The 14765-nt window shown below is 47.6% G+C and overlaps 1 protein-coding gene across 1 annotated transcript in view; it reads left to right on the top strand.

Annotated features, from left to right (window-relative positions):
* Positions 1-14765, top strand: part of RASSF2 (Ras association domain family member 2) — a 41298-nt gene that overhangs the window by 13811 nt on the left and 12722 nt on the right. The window contains exons 3-5 of the mRNA XM_025399850.1: positions 9066-9156; positions 12462-12537; positions 14551-14702. Coding sequence (XP_025255635.1) covers positions 9098-9156; positions 12462-12537; positions 14551-14702 — 287 coding nt within the window. The 5' untranslated portion in view covers positions 9066-9097. The remainder of the gene's footprint in view (positions 1-9065; positions 9157-12461; positions 12538-14550; positions 14703-14765) is intronic.

The raw sequence follows: 14765 nt of genomic DNA, 5'->3' as shown, positions 1-14765 counted from the left end.
TCACACCACAGAGCTCCCCAAGGGATCAGCTGTGGCTGGGCTCCAGCTGAACCCACCTCATTCCTAGCTCCTCCCGCTGCCCCCGTCCTGCCTCCCCAACTCCCTTACCGGTTTCTCCTGAAAACACCTGCACAATAAATCACATGCCAAAGCTTTCTCTCAGGCTCGGTTTCTTGGAATCCCCTGGCCTAAGGTAGCAGGTTAGTGTCCCTGGACAGACTGCTGATCCCATCCCCTTCCTGGAAGCAGTAATCACGGTAACCCAGGTGCGGCAGAGAGGCCCAGGCTGGGAGCTGGAGGCTGGGGACCAGAAAGGAAGCTCCAGGCCCACGGGGGGACAGAAACACCAGCAGGTGACTTCTGTGTGGGGTACGTGCTGTGCTGAAGGGCAGGCCGAAGTGGGAGTGCCTGTCCCTACGTTGTCCAGGGGCCTCAGGGTTCGTTTATAGGGGGAGGTAAGTTTTGATGAGGGTCGAGGCTAGAACATGTGAATCTGGGTCTGAGGGGGTGCATGGGCACACTCACAGAGCATAAGAAGTAGGCTCAGAAAGAAATGTGACTGGGATGTCATCATATTAAACGGCCGGAGGACCTTCCCTTTGTAAAGACGTGCTCTTGGGTCTTAGGGAAGGTCTTACCCACAAGTTGTCTTTCAGGCAGTCAGGAAGTCATGAATGGGTCTCCACGTAACCAGCTGAATTCCACTGACAAGCAGAATGCATTGCCCAGGCATTTAATGGAGCTGAGGAGAATCTGGAACATTCTGCCGAAGCATGAAGCCAGTGCCAGAGGGAAAACTGACTGGTTGGTAGCCCCAACAGGGTTCCAGCATGACTGGAACCTGGGAGGCTCATGTCTCAATGAGGCAAGCTCACATCTCTAGCTATTTTAGTAGACATGCTTTGTGGTCAGTAGACATTCAATATATGCTTTATTTTCTAAAGTGTTGTTTCTAAAAAGAAGTACTGATTTATAATTCTAGAGGGGGTAAGTAACTATGTTCATAGAGGAAGTTCAGTAGATTTAAATATGTTTTTGACTTCCAAAGACCAGCTCGATATTAAAAAAGATTTTTGAGCCAGGAGAGGTGGCTCGTACCTTTAATCACAGCACTGTGGGAAGCCAAAACAGGAGGATCACTTGAGGCCAGGAGTTTGAAACCAGCCTGAGCAACATAGCGAGTCTCCATCTCCACAAAAAATAAAAAATTAGCTAGGTATGGTGGCGTGCACCTGTGGTCCCAGCTACTCAGGAGACTGAGGTGACAGAATCACTTGAGCCCAAGAGATCAAGGCTGCAGTGAGCTGTGATTGTGCCACTGCATTCCAGCCTGGGTGACAGAATGAGACCCTGTCTCAAAAAAAAAAAAGGATTTGTGTAAATTCTGCCTCTTCTTTCTTGTCCCCTTTCTGCCCCTCTTCTCCTTTCTCTGTGTGGTAGACTATGAGGTATTTTGGTTCTGTGCCTAGATGCTGGCTGATGTGGGAAGTCCCTCATTCCTCCTTGCCTCAGTTTCCCTCCTATAAGACATAACAACCATTAGTCTGTATTCCCAAGGCACTGTGGGAAGTGATGATCGTAAATGGTTCTTACAAGGCGTTTTGGAGCCCAGGAGAGCACCATAAATTCTGGATAATAACAGGGGAGGCAGAAGCGTTGCAACCAGCCAGCTGAACGAATCCCTGTCTCCAAGGCCACAGATACTGGCAGACACCCTCAGAGGAAGTGTCCAGTTGAATCCAATTGAGTCCACATTCCTGTTCCACCAAGCTTCTTCCTCTGACCTTCCTTGTGTGAGAACAATGCTCTGTTTAAGGAATATCAGAATTAACTGTGAATTTCCGGTCCTCTGTTAGTGCTGCTGCTGCTGCTGCTGCTGCTGTTTGCCCTAAGGTGGATGTGAATGTAGCTTAGTTTCTTTAGCTGGCTGCAGGGAGCCAGTGCTTTGTGAGGGTGGTTGGAAAGTTTGTGAAGAAAGCTGCAGATGCCCTAAGGTGGGCAAAAGAGGAACTGGGTCCTAGAGTCACCTACCTATAATTTCAGTTCAACTATGGGGTAGCCTATGTAAATATTTTCTTAACACTCTTTTCCCAAGAAATGTAAAAGTAAGAAAAAAGGTGGGGAGAAGTCAGGCCATAGACAAAGATGGGGCAACATGAGCCCATAGGTCGGAGTTATAGCTGTGGCTTTCGTGAGATCACCCAACAGGTAGAGAGTGGCTGAGCCCTAGAAAATTCCCACAGTTGGGGCCATCAGACTGATTTGTACCAATCTGGTAAGTAAAAAGGAGGGACATGAGGGAAGTTGAACACCGTTTCACGGATTTATTAATTACTTGTATTGAGTTTTCCATGAACTATTGTGCATGTCCTTTTCCCATTTTATACATGAGCATAGGACCTTTTTCTTACTGCTTTATTAAAGCCCTTTATGTATTAAGGACATTAGCCCTTTACCATATGTTTTGTAAATATTTTCCCCCAGTTTTTAATTTGCCTTTTTGTCTTTGTATAGCGTACTCTTTTTTCTAAACAGAAGTCGAAAATTTTCACAGATTGGTATCAATGTCTTCAGCATTTTCGTTTTTAGTGCTTAATTTTTTTATTCAATTATTTCTTTTGGGGGAAGGAGTAAGGTAGTGATTTCGTTTCCCTGTCTTCCCCCTTCCAAAGGCCAGCCAATTCTCTAGTGATATTTTTAAAAATTGAGCTACCTTTCCCCTGCTATTTAGAACTGCTACTTACAATCCATGTTCCCAGATATATTTGGGTCTATTTCTCTATGTTTATTGTTTTGTTGCTCTATTTTTTTCTGCACAACCAAATAGGTTTAAGAATCAAATTCTCTAACTGGTATTCTCAGTGGATTTAAGAAGACATGGTATCAAAAATAATTGTCTTAAGAGCAGGATAGATGCAGAACTAAATGACCAAATGATAGGTTATGTTGGAGGCAAAGAAAGAAAGAGTCCTGGAGAAAATTCAGTTGGTGAATTAGATTAGCTGGAGAATTCTGAGAAAAATAAGGAGATAGAGGGTAGCTGCTGGGATGGATGGATGCATAGTGCTAGAGAAGAGATCGCAGAAGAACCAAGAATGGACTGGGTGTAGTGGTTCACTATAATCCCAGCACTTTGGGAGGCTGAGGTGGGAGAATCACTTGTGGCCAGGAGTTCAAGACCAGCTTGGTTAACATAACAAGACCCTATCTCTATAAAAGAAAAATTAAGAAAAAATTATCTGGGTGTGGTGGCTCATGCCTGCAGTCCCTTTGGGAGGCTGAGGTGGGAAGATCGCTTGAGGCCAGGAGTTTGAGGCTGCAGTGAGCTATGATGGCTCCACTGTACCCCAGCCTGGCTGACAGAACCAGACACTGTCTCAAAAAAGAACCAAGAGTGGGAGGAAGAGGGAAAATAATCAAAGAAAGATAGAATAACATTTCCTCTGGCTGAAGAAAGACTCCAGTGTTGAGAGTGAGAAGGGCTGCTGACAGCAGGCGCCGCTCACCTGATTTCCACTCCAACCAGGCTGTGCCATCAGCCTGGCTGAGATCCCCCATGACCTTTGTGTGGTTTAACAGAGGCTACTCAGGATTCCCCTTCCTTGGACTCCGACCACCAGCTCCTGGCTCTGCTGACCTTGGCCTCCTTCTCAAGGCCCCTAGGCTTCCTTGGTTTCCTGGGCTTCCTTGGTACCATGTCTCCTGTTTTCCCTCTTTCTCCAGGGACTCCTTCCTCTGGCCATGCTGACCCACTGGGTTAATCAGATCCCTGCCCTCAGCCCTGCCCGCTTCGCCCCTTCTGTTCTTTCTTGATGACTTCATCCTCTCCCTTGACCTCACGTGCCAGGAATTGCTCTCTGGTGTCCCAGGCCTGCTGTACTTCTGGTTATCTGCACTGGAAGTTTCCATGGGCCTGCCTGAAACTCAGTCTCGGTCCTCACATCAGCGACTGTGAAGGTGGCACCTCTGCCTACATTGCGGTCCTCGCCAGCAGCCCATGTATCACCAGGACTCAGCCTGTCACCCCACGTTTCATCCTGCAGCACACCCGGCACACCGGCAGCACAAGAGGGTGTGCTTTCCACATCACGACTTTCCTCTTCCTCTTCGAACTCTCTAGAGTCTGTCTCTCCAACTCGGGCTCCAGCCTGGCAACTGGTCCCCTGGCCGCTCTTCTCCCGGATTATTTCTCCACAAAGCAAGGCGTTGGGTGGGTGACCTTTCTAAAATGCGCATCAGATCGCATCCCTGCCCTCGGAATTCCCCTGGTTTTCCTCTTGCTGCCGAGAAAAATGACTACGGTCTTGGTGGTTTGAAACAACAGAAATGTAATACTCATATTCTGGAGTCCAGAAGTTTGAAGTCAGTTTCTCTGGGCCAAAACTGAGCCGGTGGTAGGGCTCTACTCGCACCAGGGGCTCTGGGGCAAATCCGTGTCCTTGCCTTTCCCGGCTTGTGAGCTGCCTTCAAGGTTCATGGCCCCTTTCTCCGTCTTTGTCCACAGTGCAGTGTCTTCAGATTTCTCCCTCTGCTGCAGTTGTCATGTCGCCTTCTCTCTGCTGGGGCAGAGCCTCCCTCTTATAAGGACACTGGTGGTTACATTTAAGGCCCCCCCGATAATCCAGGATAGTCTCTTCATTTCAAGATCCTTCATTTAATCACATCTGCAGAGTCCCTGTTACCATATAAGGTAATATTCACAGGCTCCAGGTTGGGACCCAGGTGTCTCTGGGGGCCATTCTTCATCCTCCACATACACACGGCCCAGCATTGCCCACCAGATGAAGTCCAGACTCCTCTCCAGGTTGGGGTTCTGCTCGTGCCACCCCATCTCGCACAGTTCCGAGTTGCCTGCTCTTTCTGCCTGGACCCACTTGCCTCTCATCTTTGCCGACACTGAGGTCTCAGTTTAGAGGTCTCTTCCTCCAGAGAGTCCCCCAGGATACCACCCTTATCCGTAGGTGTCCTTCCTGTTTGCTACCATAGCACTCACCCTCCCTTGACAGAGCCCTCTGCCCCCACACAACCCCCTCCTCCTGCACCATGTACCAGTACTGGGATTACAGGTTTCCTTGGCTGCTGAGCCACCATCGCGAGCACGACGCTTGGCACGTTGTAGACACACAATAAATGCTTGTTGAATGTATAAATTTACACATGTATAGAAGCGGCACCTTTTTACAAAAAGGGGCACTGACTAGTTATGGGTAATTGTCACTTAAAAAAGAAAAGCTTTGGCTGGTGTGGTGGCTCACGCCTGTAATCCCAGCACTTTGGGAGGCTGAGGCGGGCAGATCACTTGAGGTTAGGAGTTCGAGACCAGCCTTGCCAACATGGTGAAACCCCATCTCCACCAAAAATACAAAAAATTAGCTGAGCTTGGTGTCACGTACCTGTAATCCCAGCCACTTGGGAGGCTGAGGCAGGAGAATCGCTAGAACCTGGGAGGCAGAGTTTGCAGTGAGCTGAGATCGTGCCACTGCACTCCAGCCTGGGTGACAGAGCTAGACTCCGTCTAAAAAAAAAAAAGAAAAAAAAGTCTTTCTCACTAGCTTGACTTTCCTTTTTCTGCATTACATGTGCACTCTGGTTTTCATGATCAGATTCTTCTTCTTTTTTGGAAAAGTAAAAAAAAAAACCATAAAATTTAAAATTTAGAGAGACCAATTGTGTTCTCAGGGTACCACTTTTGGGTACACTGGTAGGGTCCGAGTTTTCTTTTTTTTTGAGATGGAGTCTTGCTCTGTCGCCCAGGCTGGAGTGCAGTGGCATGATCTCGGCTCACTGCAAGCTCTGCCTCCCGGGTTTACGCCATTCTCCTGCCTCAACCTCCTGGGTAGCTGGGACTACAGGCGCCTGCCACCACACCCGGCTAATTTTTTGTATTTTTAGTAGAGTCGGGGTTTTACCATGTTAGCCAGGATGGTCTCGATCTCCTGACCTCATGATCTGCCCTCCTCGGCCTCCCAAAGTGCTGGGATTACAGGTGTGAGCCATTGCGCCCAGCCAGGTCTAAGTTTTCTGAATGGAATCAGCCCATGGTAACTTGCAGTAACAATTTACCAAAACTTAGTGGCTTAAAAGAACACGAATTCATTTTTATTTTATTTTATTATTTAATTAATTAATTTTGAGATGGGCTTACTCTGTTGACCAGGCTAGAGTGCAGTGGCGTGATTGTGGCTCACTGCAGCCTTGACCTCCTGGGCTCAGTTTATCCTCCTGCCTCAGCCTCCCTAGTAGCTGGGACCAGAGGTGCACGCTACCACATCTGGCTAACCATGTTGCCCAGGCTGGTCTTGAACTCCTGGACTCAAGCGATCCTTCCTCCTTGGCTTCCTGAAGTGCTGAGATTACAGGTGTAAGCCACTGCGCCTGGCCTTATTTTATTATTATTATTTTTTTTAAGAGACAAGGTCTTACTCTGTTGCCCAGGCTGGAGTACAGTGGTGTGATCATAGCTCACTGCAGCCCTGAGCTCCTGGGCTGAAGCAATCCTCCTACCTTAGACTCCCAAGTAGCTATAGGACTACAGGTGTGTGCCACCACATCCAGCTAATTTAAAATTTTTTTTTGTAAAGATGGGGTCTCCTGCCGTTGCCCAGGTTGGTCTCGAACTCCTCCTGCCTTGGCTTCATGAAGTATTGCAGTCATAGGCAGGAGCCACCACGCTTGGCCAACACTAACTGATTATCTCACAGTTCTGTAGTTCAAAAGTCTGACATGAATCTCACTGGGCTAACATCAAGGTATCAACAGGGATGTGTTCTTTTCTGGAGACTCTAGGACAAGTCCATTTTCTTGCTTTTCCGGCTTCTAGAGGCTGTCTGTGTCCCTTGGGTCATGGATCCTTCTTCCAGAAGGTTGAATCCTTCTCACATGGTGTCACTGTAATACTGGTTCCCATGCCTCCCTCTTCCACTTAAAACATATATTGTGGAGTGGGTGCAGTGGCTCACACCTGTAATCCTAGCACTTTGGGAGGCCGAGGTGAGCAGGTTGTTTGAGTCCAGGAGTTCAAGACCAGCCTGGGCAACATGGCAATACCCCGTCTCTACTAAAATTCAAGAAACTAGTTGGGCATCGTGGCACATGCCTTTAGTCCCAGCTACTTGGGAGGCTGAGGTGGGAGGATCACTCGAGCCTGGGGAGGTCGAGGATGCAGTGAGCTGAGATTATGCCACTGCACTCCAGCCTGGGTGACAGAGTGAGTCTCTGTCTCAAAAATAAATAAATAAATAAATAAATATGTATATATATATGTACACACACACACATATATATGTATATAGTGGTAAAATACACATAAAGTTTACCATCTTAACCATTTTAAAGTGTCCAGTTCAGTGGCATTAAGTACCTTCACATGTTGTAGAACCATCACCGCCATCTATCTCCAGAGCTCTCTTCCTCTTGCACACTCTGTTCCCATTAAGAAACTCTCCATTTCCCCTTCCTCCCAGCCCCTGGCAACCACCGTTCTATGTTTTGAAGCATCACTATTCTATAAAATCAGTCTCTGATTTTGTCTACTCTAGGTACCTCATAAAAGTGGAATCATACAGTATTTTTCTTTTTGGGTGTGGCCTGTTATAATGTCTTCAAGGTTCACCCATGTTCTAGCATGTGCCAGCATTTCCTTCCTTTTTAAGGCTGAATAATGATCCACTGGATGCATATACTCCATTTTGCTTATCTGCTCATCCATCAGGGGACACTTGGGTGGCTTCCACCTTTGGGCTGTTGTGAGTAATGTGATTTTGCCCCTGAGGGCACTTAGTAGTATCTGGCAATAGTTTTGGTTGTCATCACTGGGGTAGTGCTGCTGGGCATCTAGTGAGTAGAAGCCAGAGATGCTGCTAAACATCTGCGATGCACAGGACAGTCCCACGCCAAAGAACAGTCCCAGGCCAGGGGCGGTGGGGCACACCTGTAGTCCCAGCTACTCGGGAGGCTGAGACAGGGGGATCGATGGAGCCCAGGAATTTGAGGCTGCAGTGAGCTATGATCATGCCACTGCACTCCCAGCCCAGGTGACAAAGTGACATCCCATCTCTACAAATAGAAATAATAAAAGAATGGGCCAGGTCCAAATGGTAATAGTGCTGCTGGGCGTGGTGGCTCATGTCTGTAATCCCAGCACTTTGGGAGGCCATGGCAGGTGGATCACCTGAGGTCAGGAGTTTGAGACCAGCCTGGCCAACATGGTGAAACCCCTCTCTCTACTAAAAATACAAAAAATTAGCCAAGTGTGATGGTGGGCACCCGTAGTCCCAGCTACTTGGGAGGCTGAGGCAGCAGAACCTGGGAGATGGAGGTTGCACTGAGCTGAGATCACACTACTGCACTCCAGCCTGGGCGAAGAGAGCAAGACTCCTTGTCAAAAAACAAAACAAAACAAAACAAATGGTAATAGTGCCAAGGTGGAGAAATCCTGACATATATATACCTATCCGAATAAATATTTATACATGTAAATGTGTGTATGTATATGCATATTTTATACTTACATAGATTTTAAACCAAATTGGACCCATAGTTTTGTTACCTGTGTTTTTGTAATGTATAGTTATAATTAAATTGTCTTTCACATTGTCATATTTTAGTGGTGTCCGTAGACACATACTGTGATTTCTCACACTCGGCTATATTTGGGCATTTTTAGGTGGTTTACCCATCCTCAGTAGACCTCAGTAGAATCGGGCTGTCCCTGAGATAACTCTCTATTCTGTGTTGTGGTGGTCTCTTCAGAGAGGAGGACTCATCAGTCATCCTTGGAGCCAACGTGGGTGTCAGTGTGCTCTGTGGCTGGGGCATTCGTGCTTGGATTGTCCAGGGGTTGTCGTCTTTCCTTTGGATGTTTATTCTCAGAGGCTGTGGTAAGCCAAGGCAGCAGCCAGCAGTGTTGCCTCTCACAGCCTTGGGTCAGTGTTAGCTGTGGATCTGGGTGGGAAGGAATGGAGAGCCATGGCGTCCAATTTTGTGCCCACTCCCCACCCCAGGTTCTGCTGAGCTCCCAAGGACACAACCTGACTTTAACCTCTGTCTTCTCCTTCCAAATATAGGCCTCTCCTTCCGATGAAAAGAGAAAGGAAGAATGGACTACAGTCACCAAACGTCCCTAGTCCCGTGTGGACAAGATAAATACATTTCCAAGTAAGACGTTTTGCTAGCGAGTTTTGTCCCCAGTGACCAGTCCCACGCTGGGATGTTGTGGGTGGACCGTAGCCGCTGGCACAGGGGCCTCCCCTGTGTATCAGACTGGCGGGGCTCCTGTGTGTGGGAAGGAGTCAAGCGGCTGAACTTGGACTTGTGAGAGCATCAGAGCGGCTGCTATAGATAAAAACATGCCCCCAGAGCCTGGCCTGGAGGTGAAGTAAAGGGGATGTCAAGACGCAGTACCTTTGAGGCCTCAAAAGATGTGTCTTGGAAGGCTTCCAGGAGGAGCAGTTGGCTGGTGGCGGTTTGCTATCTTCTGAATGTTTGTGTCTCCCCCAAATTCCTATGTGGAAACTTCACCCCAAGGTGCTGGTATAAGAGGTGGAGCCTCTGGGATGTGATTAGATCTAAGTACCCTTATAAAAGGCCAAGGGAGCTTGTTTTTCCTCCACGGTGTGAGGACGCTGTGAGAAGGCACTGTCTGTGAGGATAGGGCTGTCACCAGACACTGACTCTACCTTAACCTTGGACTTCCTGGCCACCAGAGCTATAAGAAATGAATTTCTGTTGTTTAGAAGCCACCCAGTCTATGGTCCGGCAGCCAGAACGGACTCAGACACTGCTCCCCGTCCTGTCTGTGGTGTTCCTGGGGAGTCCTGGCTGGGGTAATGTGTCCCTGGGCTTCTCTGGTTCTTGCTGAATTTGGCACAGGTGCCCTCTGAATAGAAGGGGACAATTTAATTGCTTTCTATGCACTGAAGTCTCTGGAGCTCAGGCTTTTTGCTAATGTGACTGGGCTTGAGCCAAAATAGACCCTTGAATTGGAAGTTCGAAGACGTATTTTCATGTCCAGCATAGGGATTTCTTTTTTTTTTAGAAGGGATCTCCCTCCTCACCTAGGCTGGAGTGCAGTGGCGTCATCTCAGTTCACGGCAACCTCTGCCTCCTGAGTTCAAGTGATTCTCCTGCCTCAGCCTCCTGAGTAGCTGGGATTACAGGCATGCGCCGCCACACCCAGCTAATTTTTTAATTTTTAGTAGAGACGGGGTTTCACCATGTTGGCCGGGCTGGTCTTGAACTCCTGACCTCAAGTGATCCACCCGCCTCAGCCTCCCAAAGTGCTGGGATTACAGGCGTGAGCCACCATGCCCAGCTAGAATTTCTCTCTCTTAATGAAATATTTAATTTATCTGAGATCAAATTGTTTGAAGCCCTTAGACACACTTGACACATGTTTTGTAACATCTGACCATTCTTACCTCTTTATGGACAGATTTCCCCAGGGACTTCTACCAACCAGTGATTTTTTTCTCTCCCGGTTCAGATCTGTGTGTTCAAAAGTACCAAACAGCCTCTCGTCTTAGGTTATTTGGAATCACATTTTCCACGAATTCATTTCAGCTTGCATAGAACCACGTTGATTTATCTAGGTTTAACTTGTCAGGAGTTTCTTGGCATTTCCAGTGGGTTTTAACTCCTGGCATGGTCCAGAATCTCTCCACTGAATGGTTGGGTTCAGAGAGACTGAACTCTGTCACCCCTTACTTGAGACTAGACAAAAGCACGCAGTGGCCCACTCTACCTCTCTCCACTCTCATCCCACGTGGAGTGCAAAACACGCACTTTCAGATGGAACTTGACTCGTGCATTCTCAGGGTTGATGAGGGATTTCCCTGATCACAAAGTGGGTGAAATCTCCTCTCTGGCCACGTGCAGTAGAGCTGTGTACTCTCAGGGCAGCCACTTGGAAAACTTGATGGCTAAGGAGGTCCAGTACTGGGCTTCCGAGCGGGAGTGTCTAAGGATTTTTATTTTTTATTTTTTAAATTTTTATGAACTGAAAAAGTATTGCCAGGGCCCAGAAGCCACCTCATGCCCACTTCTTGTCACTACTCCCCAAGGTGAACCACTATCCTGAATTCTAACACTCCATTTTGAACTTTATATCAATGGAATATGATCTGTGCTTTTTTGTGAAAGAAGCTAGACACAAGAAAAGCACAGATCCTGTAATTCCCATGAGTTACACACATGTGTGTAGTTCATTCACATTCTCTTCGCTGAGAGTTTTCCATTGTGTAGCTATTGCTTCCTTTATTCACCCATTCTGACGCTGATGGGGGTTTGCAATTTTTTTTTTTTTTTTTTTTTGAGATGGAGTCTCACTCTGTTGCCCAGGCTAGAGTGCAGTGTGCACGATCTTGGTTCACTGCAACCTCTACCTCCCTTGTTCGAGCAATTCCCCTGCCTCAGCCTCCCGAGTAGCTGGGATTACAGGTGCACGCCACCATGCCTGGCTAATTTTTTTTCTTTTTTTGTATTTTTAGTAGAAACAGGGTTTCACCATGTTGGCCAGACTGGTCTCGAATTCCTGACCTCAGGCAGTCAGCCCATCTCAGCCTCCCAAAGTGCTGGGATTACAGGCGTGAGCCACTGCTCCTGGCCACAAGTTTTTAAACACATGATAAGGTCATGTCTATGAAGCATAAGTTAGTGTGGCTCAAACCTGTCCCATTTCGCTTCTGAACAGTCTGGAAACTTCTGAGTCTTTTATTTTTTTTCTGAGACAGAGTTTCACTCTGTCGCCCAGGCTGGAATGCAGTGGCATGATCTCAGCTCACAGCAACCTCTGCCTCCGAGGTTCAGGTGATTCTCCTGCCTCAGCCTCCTGAGTAGCTGGGATTACAGGCATGCACCACCATGCCTGGCTGATTTTTTGTATTTTTATTAGAGATGAGTTTGCACCATGTTGGCCAGGCTGGTCTCGAACTCCTGACCTCAAGTGATCTGCTGGTCTTGGCCTCTCAAAGTGCTGGAATTACAGGCGTGAGCCCACCGCGCCTGGCCAGCTTCCGAGTCTTACGAAGGCCTGTCATTATTGTCCTTTCCTCACACACAGCGTGCTTGAGGGAGAAGAGGCCACAGCCAGGCAGGAGAATGGCTGTCTGTGGGCTCTGAAGTGCTTGCCTCAGTGAATCCATGGCTTATTAACACCTGCTCATTCGGCTTGAGTTTGGGAGTATTGTCAGCAGACGAGGCCTGCCTTGGTGTCCTGGAATTGCTCTTTACATTCAGCATTGTTCTGGGGTGGTGCTCACTCTTGACTTTGATCCTGGGGGAACATGGTTATGGGGTGGTGGCAGCAGAACTCTGTGCGCATGTGCATGTGTGTGTACGTACATGTGGACAAACACCAAAGTGTGGTGACTGAAGGCCAGGTGAGAGGTGAGAGAAAGAGGGAACAACTGCATTATAAGTGGCTTCAGCTGATCATGTTTTACCTCTTATATTTTCCCCCTAAGAAATGAACTTCTCTTGCATCTGAAGACCTACAACTTGTACTATGAAGGCCAGAATTTACAGCTCCGGCACCGGGAGGTGAGGAGTCTCCAGGGAAGGCCCTGATTGGCTAGTCCAGACCTTGTCCCCGTGTGTCCTGGATCTGAAGGTCCCTGAGGTTCTGAGAGATCCCTGCCTCTCCTGCTTCTCGTTTAGGATGCTAGTGAGGGTCCTTGGGGTTCTTTGGAAGAAGACTCCAGGCCCAGTTTTGTTGTAAAAAGGGTGAATGTTTCAGAGATGTGTTCCAGAGACATTCCTGTAGAAGTGTGGCTGGGCTAGCGCAGTCTCATGGGGGAGATTCTCCAGAGGGAGCTTTCATGAAATGACCTTTCCAGGTGGCTCCCAAGCAGATGTCCTCTCATTGGGTAATTCGGGAACCCCACCCAGTCCTCTGTGTTTAAACATTTGGGCCCAAGTCCTGTCGCTGCAGTGACCTGGGCAAAGCACATAAGCTCTCGATGGTAGCACTTGGCCCATCCCCAGACCTGGTCATCCTAGTTTGCTTTTGTTATTCATCTGGTTCCCATCCCGAAACCGAGCTTCCTCATCCTGTATCCGTTTCTCTAAAGCCTGTTATCAGATAGATGATGAGTTATAAAGGAGTCTGGTAGGGTACTTTATACCCAAGCACTCGTGACTGATAAAAAGGTCCATATGTGTAATGCCCTTTGAAACACATTTTCAGGTTATCAGGCTGTGGAGATTTAATCCATAGAAACAGATAACAGACGGTGGAATTTCAGCTGCTAGGGCAGGTTGCTTGGGGACAGTATGTAGGATGTAGTGGCCTATTCTGTCCCTCAAACCACCCCACTTAGATAAAATCCTGTTTTGGGTTAAATTTTGACCTACAGCTGTGTAAAGTAATGATGCCCACCTTGACCAGGGGAAGGCCATGTAAATTGCCAGTGTTTACATAAAGCCTTCCTCCCTGGGACTCCTAAGTGCCCTAAAATTGTTTCATTTCTCTCCTTCCCTCTTTTATTCCTTCCTCCCTCTTTGAGGATGATGTTGGGCCTCATTGGGCTGATGTCATTTTCACCTATGGGGCTTGTCCTGAAGATGTGGCTCATGACCCAGATCTACCACTTGATCAGCCCATAAAACATGGCTTCAAAAAGGTTCTTCTGAGACTGGAAGGAGGAGAACTGATTCTTTTCGGGATTGCCCTTCAAGCTTTTACTAATCAGCAGCTGGGCCATGCAAGATTTTAAATAGTTCGTAAATAGCTTTCCTGGGTTATGTCCTATCGAATAAATGATTAAAAGTGCTCCATGATTAAAGGATTTCATAGTCATAAGTGAGTCCCAAGTCTTTGGGATAGAACATATAAATGCCTTTAGAATGGTTTTACATTTAACGTCTAATTAGTCAGCAACCTTTGAGAATAAACTGGGGACTCCTGCAAGATTTATTCACCTGTTGCAGAGTTGTCATTTAGCCCGTTAGTTGATTACAGAACCTGGGACGTTCTGCTGTTTGGAAATCTGATTAGCACAGCCTCTCCCAGCTCATGATCACTTGACACCCTTTAAAAGACAACAGTTCATCTGCTAGAGGAGGTGGTGTTCTGTAGAATAAACTTCGGCAAATGTTGCTTTAAATTTCCTTCAACCACCAGGTTGGATTGCTAAACATATGTTATAGCTACAGAGACACCATTTTCCATAGTAGGGGATGGGACGTAGCTAACTCCAGTTCTTGCTTCTGTTAGCAAGGCTAATCTCCACTTATTTTAGGAGATGTATTCTGCTTTCTTTAAAAGTCGTTAGGATAAAAAGAAAAACAATGCTTTTATAATTTGCACCTATATATTTGAATTTCACAGCAACTTTTGTGCTGACCTGTGAGGTCCGCTTCAGGATCTAGGGTAGTTTACCTTAGAAAGTATCTCAGAGCTGGGGTGTGAACTCGGCAGCTACCCCCATCCTGAGAATAGAATCTGGGGCACCCAGCTAGGACATATGAAGAATGTGTCATTTGTACCTCAGCATGGTCTTGGCGTCTGTGGGGACTTTTCCAGGCTCACCACTCTGATTGCTTTGTGGGCAGGAAGAAGATGAGTTCATCGTGGAGGGACTTCTGAACATCTCCTGGGGCCTGCGCCGGCCCATTCGCCTGCAGATGCAGGATGACAACGAGCGCATTCGGCCCCCTCCGTCCTCCTCCTCCTGGCACTCCGGCTGTAACCTGGGGGCTCAGGGGTGAGTGAGGAGAGACGGTGCGGGGAGATGACCGGGATGCCTGGGGGTTCTGTGTGTTCTCAA

Source organism: Theropithecus gelada, chromosome 10, assembly GCF_003255815.1.
Source record: "Theropithecus gelada isolate Dixy chromosome 10, Tgel_1.0, whole genome shotgun sequence".
Lineage (NCBI taxonomy): Eukaryota > Metazoa > Chordata > Mammalia > Primates > Cercopithecidae > Theropithecus > Theropithecus gelada.
This window is presented reverse-complemented; position numbering and strand designations above follow the sequence as displayed.